Here is an 11,193-nt window from a genome sequence, read left to right as displayed (position 1 = left end):
CAAAATCCAGGCCCAGTAAATTAAACCAAAACCAGTAAAGCTAGGGCACTGACTATACCCACTTCTGCCCCAAGACAATGGCATTGGGTAAGTGGGTGTGACAGTGTCCAGTTTTCCTCATAGCCTGAGGGTGGGGAAGTCAGTAGCCAAGGGCATCTTTGGGAGGTCTTGTGCAGAAACAGCTGAGATGAAGGCACTCCACAAATGACCTCACAGTTGACAATGGACGAAGCAGAACCTGGAATGCGGGGACAGGCACTCACATTCCAGAGCGGCCCCAGCAGCTCACTTCGCTGGAGAACTGGAGAGACAAACATGTTCCCTTGCTGTCTCCGTGCATACGAAGGCTCAGAGGACAGGACAACCCAGAGTGAAGGTCATGACCATGTCTTGACATGCTGGGTCAGTCCTCGCTCTGGCCGACTCAAGAGATTTTCCCACAGGATCCCAAAGGTGACTCAGGGTGACCCAGGGAAGGTGATGAGGGCCAGCCAAAACTCTGACCCTCCAGGGAGCACCCACCCATCCCCGAACATGTATGTCTGTGTGTGTATCCAGGAAAATTTCTTCTGGGCCGTCTTCACTTTTGTGTCTGGCAACTGGTGATTTTCCATTTTACTGCTGTGACCATGTCTGAACTGTCTCTCACTCTTCCTGGTCAGGGTGCAAATGAGTTGGCCCCGACTCTGGCGGACCCCTGCAAGGCAGGGATGCTCAAAGCAGGCACATTGGAGGAGCTGGTGGACCACCTGGTGCCTGCCCTGCTGTTCGGGGACCCGACATACATCCCTATCTTCCTATGCACTTATCGACGTTTTGCCACCACCCAGCAGGTACTGGACCTGCTGTTCACTAGGTAAGTGCTACTTCCCAGGTAGGGGACTCACCCTCACTTGCCTAGGCCTTAGGCTTGACCCTGGCCTGTGGTATTCCAGTCTGATTATGGGGAATGGTGTACTCAGAGATGAACCCTCATTGGGTGTTGCCAGGACCAAGTGGGATGAACCCTGGAGGTGCTTGGCAGACCTGGCCCTGCACAGTGGGCTGCCCGGGTCTCTGGGTCTGTGAACAGTTCATGGGAGACTTCTCCTCCCCCATGACGCAGTTCTCTGCCTGAGGCCTCTCTTATCTGAAGCATTGGCAAAGCATTTACCAGATTATTGAGATGGTCCCACAGGCCATCTGGAGGATGTAGACAAGGTGCCCCAAGACTACTGTGGCATGTGGAAGGATCCAGGTGGGCTCATTCATTGCACAAATCTATAGGCAGCACCTATTGTGTGTGTGTTGGAAAATTTCCACACACTTAGCATCATTCAGTGAGATGAACAGAAAAATCCCTGCCATCCTCAGCTCCATTCCTATTGGGGAGTCAGCCAGGAAGCCTAGACGTCATAAGCAGGTACAGTAGATGTGACTCTCTCATGGCCTCCTCTAGATATGCCTCCTTCTTCCTCTACTCTAATGAGGTTGGTGGACCACGGCAGCAACTCAAACTGTGAGTGGCCTTTGGGACAGAGGGATGGCACCTGTCTCCAGTGGCGATATTTGGAGATACGGTTTGGGGAAGGCTGGCCAAACTGTGGGTCCCGTATATCTTATAATTCCCCCTAGAGGATTGTGGTCAAGGGCTTTGCCTGCAGGTGGAGGGAGACAATAGCTATTGTGACAGAGCCCTGACGGAGGGCACTTGAGTACCTGTGGAACAGCAGGGAGGTTGGGGTCTCAGAACTGGGCCCTATGAGAATCCATCATCCTCATCACAGCGCATTACACCCGGTTGGACATCACAGGGACAGAAAAGTTTTGAGGCCTTCACACCTTAGGAATAGACACTACGCTGGTTCCTGGAGGCTCAATGTGTGCTCGAGCGTGTCAGGCTATGCCACTCAGAGAACAATGTCATGGAAGACACCTTAAACATGACTCATGCAGAATGGAGCAGCAGGAGCCTCCAGGAGGGGAGTGCTTTCTTTTTTTTTTTTTTTTTTTTTTTTTTTTTTTTTTTTTTTTTTATTTTATTTTATTTTTTATTTTTTTTTTTTTATTTTTCTTTTATTATTCATATGTGCATACAAGGCTTGGTTCATTTCTCCCCCCTGCCCCCACCCCCTCCCTTACCACCCACTCCACCCCCTCCTGCTCCCCCCCTCAATACCCAGCAGAAACTATTTTGCCCTTATCTCTAATTTTGTTGTAGAGAGAGTATAAGCAATAATAGGAAGGAACAAGGGGTTTTGCTGGTTGAGATAAGGATAGCTATACAGGGCATTGACTCACATTGATTTCCTGTGTGTGGGTGTTACCTTCTAGGTTAATTCTTTTTGATCTAACCTTTTCTCTAGTTTCTGGTCCCCTTTTCCTATTGGCCTCAGTTGCTTTAAGGTATCTGCTTTAGTTTCTCTGCGTTAAGGGCAACAAATGCTAGCTAGTTTTTTAGGTGTCTTACCTATCCTCACCCCTCGAGGGGAGTGCTTTCGATGCAGCACAAGATGTTGCGAAGATGAAGGCCCAGGCTGTGGGAATGACACAGTGCATGACACACAGTATAGGGTGAGGGGCTTCCCAGAAAAGGAAGAACGGCTCACACCTTTGATCTAGGTTTCCCTCCCTCAGAATTTGCCTGATTACCTGACCTGGTTTCCTGACCTGCCGATGTCTGGACAGACAAAGGGGCTTGGGCTGGGGAGTGCTGGCCTCTGAATGGACAGGGGCAGTCACAGGATTCCAGTTGTCACGCGTGTGCTGTGAGAAGCCTGGGGTGGGGAGGGCCAGGCCTCTGACTCTGCTCGCTGCCTGTCTGCTCCCAGAGCCATGTCATACATCTTGGGTACTTGGCTGAACGAGTACTCCAGGGACTTCACTGAACCTCCAGACTTCCCCTGCCTCAAGAAGCTGGTGGCTTACCTGAAGTTCAACATGCCTGGCTCAGAAGAAGAGCGCCATGCCAAACTTCTCCTTGTCCACCTTGAACACCTGGTATCCAGCGAGGAAAAGTCTGAGGGTGAGGAGCCTGTGGAGAACACAGACCACAGGAAGAGCAGTCTGTGCTGGGCCCCACAATATGGAAGCTCCAAGGCCGCCATTGGGCCTGGAGAAAGGGAGAGACAGGGGTCACACAGGCAGTGTGATAGGGTTTGGCAGGGCATACTGTTGGGTGCTTCTGTGGCAGGCAACAGGGTTTTTTTCCTTGTTTGTTTTATTTTTTTCTGCTTTTGGAAAAGCTCAACAAGGAAATTTGTCTCTTCCTGCATCTCTCCATCTGCAGTGATTTGTCTTGGAACAGCTCCACGGCCAGAGCCCACTGAGGCGCCTCTTCTGGCACACAACCCCATGGCTATACCGTCATTAGGTCCATTGCTGCTGCTATCGCAATCTTCAGAGGCAGAGAGGGCTCTAACACCTGCCCTGGAGAAAGAGCCCACTCAAATGGTAGCTCTAGAGCACCAGTCATATTCTGGATGTTCTCCAGAATGGGTTCCAGCTCGCACACAGTCCCTTGAGCTTGAGCCAGCTCCGGCAGCATTCCTACCAAGGGGCGCTTCCTGGGAATCCCTGGAGTCAGTGGACAGCCAAGCCAGCGAGAAGAAGCCATCCTTCATGGTCTTCCCTCCCCAGCTGGTGGCACAGCAGTTCACACCAATCGACGCTGTGAGTGTCTCATGCATGCAGGGAAGGGGAGGGATTCCTTCTGGCCTCTGCTGTCCAGATCTGCCAACCCTGGTCCAGAGCCGATTTCCAGTCCATGTCCAGCTCCACTGATGCACACACCATGACCGAACCCCCCTTCCCCTTTGGACAGGGGACATGGGCCCAACCATCAGTGACTGTGAAGAATCAGGTATTGAAGCAGAGGTGCAGCTAGGCCATGGGACACCTCTGTCTGCCCAGGGGGCCTCTCCAGCCTCAGCACTCATTAGGCGCCTGAGGGGCACTACACACATGGCAGACATAGGACTAGCATCTGGTCGTAACAAAAACCTTACTGGACTGGAAACAGAGTATTTACCTAGGGGAGGCCAGAGGTGTCACCTTAGAGGTGCTTGGACATAGAGGGTAAGCCACTTTCCGGGGAGTGGACTGAGAGTTTAGAAAATGCCACTCTCCCTCTCCTGGCATCCTTTTCTTTGTTTTTGTTTTTTTTTTTTTTTTTTTTTTTTTGGTGACTCAGGTGCTGGGCGTCCTTGATGGTCAGGATGCAAAATCCAGACACCTTCACTGTGATCAAGCCACATCCACAGATTCACAAATTATAGCCCTACATCTGAGAGCCAACCTGGGCCAGGGGGCAGTAGTTTGCAACAGTGCCAGGTGACACTGACCTTGCCCCCAGGAGCTGTTCAAGAAGGTGGTGCCCTACCAATGTCTGGAGTACATCTGGTTCCAAGGGGACAAAAGCGCAAAGGGGCATGTGGCACCCACCGTTCGTGCCGTTGTCACCCACTTTAACTATGTGGTGAATTGTGTGATCCAAACCTGCGTTGGGGATGAGAACTTGGATGCTTCTGACAGAGCCATGGTGGTGGAGAACTGGATCGAGGTGGCCTGGGTATGCAGCAGGAGGGGCCCGGGACAACCCCTTCTGCTCTCTCTGCTCTCAAGGTATGGGCTATGGTCAGATTCCCTGCATAGATGCCAGGTCCGTCCTTCCCAGGGTGACAGTGACTGGAAAGTCAGAGTCCACGGCCACAGTGCTGAGTACCTCCTCTCGCTGTGGCCTGGGGGTGAGCTGACATCCTGGTCTGCTTACTCCTTGGTCCCTTGCATGACCCTGGAGTTCCCCACCATCTGTCTCAGCCCCAGGGCCTGAGGCAGTAGAAAGGAGCTCCACGTATGCCTCACTGAGTCCTCATCCCCAGGAATGTCAGGTTCTGAAGAACTTCTCCTCCTTCTGTGCCATCCTCACCACTCTGCAGAGCAAGGCCATCCACCGCCTGCAGAGGACATGGAAAGAGGTTGCCAGGTGGGTGAACTTCTCTCTTCAGGTGCACCATGGCCACTGTGAACCCACAATTAAGCTGGCTGCAATCACTGAGAGCAGGGTTGCTGATATCCAGTACTGTACGGATGAACCCAGGGCAGTAAATCTGTGGCAGGGTTTGGCTTCCTTGCATGTCACAGAGGACAGGGCCATATGGGAGATTTTCTTCTTCTTACATTGTAGCCACAGAATTCTGTGGATTTAAAATAAAATGGCGCCCTCACTGGAAATGGTGGGGATCTGTTGTGCAAACAGTAAGGTCCTGCTCCAGACCCACACATCCTTCATGCACAGTGGAAACATTTGTAAACCTCTCCTCTGGTCAGGTGGAGTCTTGGGCTTATAAAAAAAAAAATGGATTCACACTCATCTCCTCTCCCACCCTGACCAACTGTCACCTTCTCTCTGACCTTCCTGTAGAAGGAGCTTTGAAGCATTCCAAACTATGTCAAAGTCTTTGACTCACAAAACCAACCAGCTTGTGAACAGAGAGCTGCTCTGTCAGGTAGGTGGAAGTCGGAGTGCAGGTGGCAGTAGGCAAAGGGGATTGGGGGTGTCAGGATCGTTAGTTCCTATGTGGAAATGGTTTTGTAGCGTTCCAGGCCTGTTTCATCTGGATGAAGGGAAGAGGGATCTGTTTGGTGCTCAGGGAGGTGGGGCACTGTTTCAGGAAGAGGCGTCCTTACTGAAGGAATGTAGTAGAGGCAGCCAGGGTGCTTGTGGAGAGTAGAGGAAGCAGCTGGATGGGAGGTCTGCTGCTCCCTCATGAGGTGTAGCACTGGCCTGACTCTTGAGTGCACAGAAGGGGATGGCGCTGCCACCATAAAGCATCCCATCCCATTCCCTTGAAGCCAGATCCCTGTCACCTTCCATGTGGGCAGCACAGCCAGGAAAGTGGCCTGCTTAAGAATGTGGTATCACAGCTGGCTGCCTGTGGACCAGGTAGGCATAGAAGTCACCTATCCACACATCCAGACCAGGAAGAAGATCTAAGTTCACCTTTTCCTAGAGAAGACATGGCGATGGTCACAGAGAACCTAGGAAGGCTCCCACACAACTGGGAGCTGCAGGGTACCCAAGGGTCTCAGAACTACCTGTCACCCATGAACTCACCATGAGTTTCTGCTAAAATGCTCCCAAAGATTCCATATAAAAGAGGATACAGAGCCTCACTGTACCTGGTCATGGTCTAACTGTAAGCAGACATGGCCCCTGGGAACTCAATCCCGAGTGGACAAAGGCATTTTTGTGCTGGGGAACGGCATGAATGAGCTTATGGAGATGGGAAGCCTTTGGCACAGCCTTGGGCCTCTTCATGATGGCAGTGACCTCAGGAGGACTGGAGCAGGCAGGAGTCTGAGACATTTTATCCCTCTTCCCTCGGGCTCAGCTCTGCTAGGATTCTTGGCACATCAAGGACACTGTTGAGGAACCTATGGGAGCTGGACCCCTTGTCCCTTTGCCCCTGAAAGGACTTGTGCATGTCACCAGACCTCTCTGGCTTTGTTTTCTCATCTGTCAATTGGAGGGATGATGAGCCTAGGTGCTGATCCCAAGGGTGACTATGAGTTGGTAGGGAGAAGAGGAAGGACAGGAGTCCTCAGGTGGATTTACTGTGGAGGGGGAGTCAGAACAGCACCAATGGCAAGAAGGAGAGATTGGGTCCTCACCGTCCCCATGACACACACAGCTGTGTGGTTATCCGCATACTACAGATGAGAAAACAGGCAGAGGGAGGCCAGGATAGCAGGTGAGGATCCATGTCAAGGAGTGTTAGGACAGAGACCTAATCCACAACTGCCACAGCAGATGTCAGGAGTGTTGGTACAGCCCTTCAGGACACTTTCAGGCACAGGGTTTGGGAACTGGAGTGGTGAGAGGATGTCCTTGCTAATGTCACCTCAACCTCAACAGGGAGGAACTTCCAAATTGGCCACCCTGTGCAGGAATATCTGGAGAGGCCGTGGGCATCCAAAGGAGAGCTTGAGTGAACATGCCCAAGGCTAGGGCACCCTGGAAGCTGTAGTGGACATGGCTCCACCAGATATTCACACCCATTGCCCCACTTACGGTTATGCACCATGAGATACCAGCTATGGAGCGTGGCAGGTCCAGGCACACTGAACATCTGGCATCCTGGCAACATGAACTCTAGCCAGCAGATCCCGAGGGTGGTGGGGGTGGGGAGGGGGTCAAATACTTTTCAGATGTTCCAAATGCCTGCCTGGGAAGTGAACAGAGGTAGTTGGGGGTCGCAGTGCCAGGAGGAGTTGCCCTGAGGACAGGAGAGAATGCCTTGATCCTCAGACTATTCTGAGTGGGAGTTCCTAGTGGGAATAGGGGCAGGCTAAGAAGCCCTCAGCACAGGGCCCTGGACTTTGCTTATTATACCCCTCACAATGCTTCAGGGTGTCATCAGTGGAGCCATCCCCTTCCTGGGAACATTCCTAAATATCATGGCCAGGGTGGAGAGCAGTATGGAAGAATACATCCATGTGAGTGACCACGGGTTTGGGGAACTAGGGCTGGGTGGTGACGGCCCCTCGGTGACCGCTGAGTTGTCACAACTCACAAGACACAAGGGCCTCACAGCTGCCCAGTTTATACCCACTGCACCAATGGTACCTGTTGATTCCCTGGAGCTGCTTGACCTTACAATCGTAGGTGGATGGCAAGTCCATCGGGTGGTGACCATGGGAGTGTGACACCAGGTCCTCCAAGGTCAGGGGGCATGTGGGACAAGCAGGGCTTTTTCACTTGAAGACTCACTCTCTGATGTCCTCAGAGAGTGTTGGGGAAAAAGGGCCCTGAACCTAGAAGCCCACTTAGCCCTGTCCAGGACTGAAAGCTGGCCTTAGTTCAGGTGTGGTGTGCCCCTGGTGGCCACTTTGGAAGCTAAGTAGGAGGCTGGGAGGTCTGAGTGGTGGAGGGGCTGTTTTCTAAGCACCTTGGCTTTGTCTTCTAGGGTGGGCAAGTAAATCTGGATAAATGGAGGAAGGTAAGTCCATGCTTCCGCCCTCTGAGGGGTTGGACCTGGATTCTTGGTTGTGTTGTACACTTAGCTCCATCTTTGCCTCTTGATATCTGGGACATTTGGTGCAGAGAGGATGGGCCATTCACAGGAAGGTGTGACTCAATTGCTTCCTGGGAGTGGGTGCTTGAACCCTGCTGTGAGAACATGGAGGAACCTGGGTCAGAGTGAGAGGAGTGACAGTGAGTCAGGCCGGTCACCATCCTTTCCTCTCCCTGGCCCAGGAATTTAAAGTCATCACAAATATAACTATGCTCCAGTCGGCCTGTGAAAACTACTCTTTCCGACCTCATGAGTATTTTCTGGAGTGGTTTAGGGACACGGAAGTGCTCACCATGGATGAGAGGTGAGTTTGGGCAGGCACTGGGGGAATACAGGGGTTGCATATCTGGGACTGGCTCCTGAGAGCCTGAGGCTGTGGCCCTGTAAGCATGTCACATTGCTGTCTAGCAATGCCTGGGATTTGGGCTCAAACTTCCAAGAGAGGCACTGGGTTGGAGCCAGGGTGTGGCTCCTGGTAGCCTGATAGCCACCACTGCCACAGCTACAAACTGGCTTGTGACTTGGAGCCACGCACAAAGAAAACCTTTTTCTCCATGAAGACCAAGAGGACCGGAGCCAGGGGGAAATGCTTCAGCAAGTAAGTGCCTGATCCCAGGTAGTCAAGGGAAAGAGAAGGTCCTGGCAGTGGGAAAGGGAGCCTGACAAGCTGGCTTTGGCATCCCACCTCAGCTCTGGCCTGCCCTGTGACTAAGTGATGTGACCTCAGTTCTCTTGGCCTGTGTTTTCTCATCTGAGAAATGGGTGATGTCTCAGAAGGCCAGGTGAATGGGATCCTGGTCACTGACCAAGCATCAAGAACAGTGCTTCAAGCAGAGTTTGGTTAGGTACTGGGGCTGGATGTGTACTTGGGGAGGCTCCTGAAATAAGCCAGCCCTTCCATCCAGCCACCAGGCCTCCAACACAACTGTGAACAGGAGCAGCAGTTTCCAGGGAGAACCCTGGAATGAGGTCAGGTGCAGCCCTGATCTCAGCACTGAGGACACCGGAGATCCCTGCAGCCTGTACTTGGCGGGCTCTTCTAGCGTTGACATGAAGGACATCCACAAGACTGTTACCCTGGAGGCTTCTGCTGACCTGGAAGACAAGGTGACCACCTGATCATCCCCCTCCTCTCCTGGTGACAGCTTTCTACACTCTCTGTCCACACAAGGGTCCAGAAGCTTGGGGTCCTAAACAAGCCTTTCCAAATCCCCCAGGGCTGGCTGCCCAGAGAGCTGGGAACCCTGCTGTGTCTGGGCTTCTGCTGATGTTGCTGTCTTCCACAGTTTTTGCAGTCATCCTCCAGTCATCCCTCAGAGAGTCCCCCATATCATCTCAACCTCCAGCTACCCCTGCCTAGCATCAGGCTCCACAACACCCATGGCGACCACTTGTACACACGGCACCTTTTTCTCATACGTCTCCAACTCCCTGTACTTGCAGTCCCTCTATCATCAGCAGGAAGGGGGACAGATGTATCATCCAGGTCAGCCCGGGTGAAAATAATAGGAACAATGTCCTAGGAAGTCCTGATGAGCCAGTGGGAAGGCCGTTCCCTCTGTGTCCTAGCTGAACCAGCTGAAGCACAGACAGGCCAGCAGGAGAAAGTGCCTAAGACTCAGAGCCTGACTAGCGAGGGGGGATGGAGCAGAGTTCCCAGGCTGAGGGAAAACAGGCCCCAAGTGAAGGATCAAGGGTGGGGGACATGCTTTCGGGAATTGTAAGGGCCCAGTGGCTCTGGAGGACCTTGACTTTCTTTGGAACATGACGGAGCCCCCAGCAGTTACATCAGATGTTGGCCATGGCTTCTGGCCTATCCTTGTGCTGTTGCCTGAGATGGAGGGAGGCTGCTTACGAAGCTCCATTGCAATCCAGCCTGGAGAGTGGGGGCCACAACATGCAGTGGCCATGGAGGTGACCAGCAGTGTCAGTGTCTGGGAGTCAGGTGTACCTGGGTCCACAGGTTCTGCTCACATGTAATTAGGCATCCTGGGGACAACTATTCTCCTGTGCTGATTTCCAGCTGCACATGAGTCCTGTGCAACCCTCTGTCTGAGTCCCACCTGTGATGTGACCATCAAGGGTGAGGCAGCCAGGAGTCCAGCTGCACTGCCCATTGCAGCAGCTTCTGGCCCACATTGGGCTGGCCTATAGAAGGCCACTTGGCAATCGTATGTCTCCTTCTCTCCTGGTGTTGGACTAAGACCATCCGCTGACCAGGCTCATTCATCTGGTCACCCCTGTGGGCTTCACAAAGTGGCCTGGGAGGAGATGACAGGAATTTGAGGGCGACTTGGGATGGGAGCATTTGGAAAGAGCCCACTTCATTACCCAGGGGCCACTCTCAGGATTCAGGAGAAAGTGAGGGCCCACTCAGCCCAGGGATGAGCTCTGTGCTCTGGCTGAGTTGGTCCCAGAGGGTTCCAGGGCACTGTAAATTGGTATCCACTCTAGGGTCCCTGGCTTGATGACTTGTCCTCTGTTCTGATCCAGGTCAGCATCCAGAATAGTGCTCCAGGTGTGCAAAAACATAGCAGATATCAGGAGGAGTCCACAGACTCTAAAATTCTGGAGGTCTTCACAGCCTATTCTAGTAAGTTGCAGAAGCAGACAGTCACCAAGGCCCTTGGCTCCAGAACACATGGCCACAGGGTGAGGATGGACATTGTGTTCAGAGTGGCCTGATCAACAAAAGCCCTTGGTGTTGCTGGCTCTCCTCACTGCCCCAGTGGCTGCTGGAACTCCCCGTCCTTGCTCGGCTTAGAGCATGAAAAGGCAGAAGTGAGAAATGGAAACAAAAGTCTTGTTTCATGGGCAGAGTGTCCTGACAGCTCAGTGTGAGAGATGCTTTCTGGCTCTGCTGGAAAAGTGTGCTTTGGAAAGAATCAGGTACTGGGGATGAACTCAGGGGTCACATGGTTTCCTATCATGCACACTGGCGGGTTTTGGAATTATAGCACAGCTAAGAAAAGAAAAATCCCATGAGGAGGCAGGGTGCTCAGGTTCCTTGGTGCAGGTCACCTAGGAAGATCCAGGGGATCCACTTCCCAGGGGATCCACTCAACCTCAATCATCATGGATGACTATAATAGTCCTCTCCTTGGGCCCTCGGGTGTGGGTCTTGTGACCTTTGCAGGGA

General features: G+C 52.6%; 1 protein-coding gene across 1 annotated transcript; it reads left to right on the top strand.

The window, feature by feature from the left end:
• The first annotated feature begins 222 nt into the window (after nt 1-222).
• LOC109701840 (ral guanine nucleotide dissociation stimulator-like) lies at nt 223-9,173 on the top strand. Its single transcript, XM_074058048.1, has 11 exons — nt 223-453; nt 663-856; nt 1,439-1,498; nt 2,811-3,004; nt 3,473-3,651; nt 4,334-4,549; nt 4,860-4,963; nt 5,833-5,923; nt 7,390-7,641; nt 8,237-8,358; nt 8,960-9,173. Exons 1-11 carry the CDS (start codon nt 223-225, stop codon nt 9,171-9,173), a joined length of 1,857 nt encoding a protein of 618 aa, XP_073914149.1.
• The last annotated feature ends 2,020 nt before the right edge of the window (nt 9,174-11,193 follow it).

Source organism: Castor canadensis, chromosome 2, assembly GCF_047511655.1.
Source record: "Castor canadensis chromosome 2, mCasCan1.hap1v2, whole genome shotgun sequence".
NCBI classification, from domain to species: domain Eukaryota; kingdom Metazoa; phylum Chordata; class Mammalia; order Rodentia; family Castoridae; genus Castor; species Castor canadensis.
This window is presented reverse-complemented; position numbering and strand designations above follow the sequence as displayed.

What these genes read in the sequence shown, in the direction of transcription:
- LOC109701840 (XM_074058048.1), top strand. Translation starts at nt 223, where the DNA reads ATGGACGAAGCAGAACCTGGAATGCGGGGACAGGCACTCACATTCCAG. An exon ending in CAGCGAGGAAAAGTCTGAGG is followed by an intron (nt 3,005 to 3,472) that starts GTGAGGAGCCTG and finishes GATGTTCTCCAG; the next exon opens with AATGGGTTCCAGCTCGCACA. An exon ending in ACATGGAAAGAGGTTGCCAG is followed by an intron (nt 4,964 to 5,832) that starts GTGGGTGAACTT and finishes ATTCCCTTGAAG; the next exon opens with CCAGATCCCTGTCACCTTCC.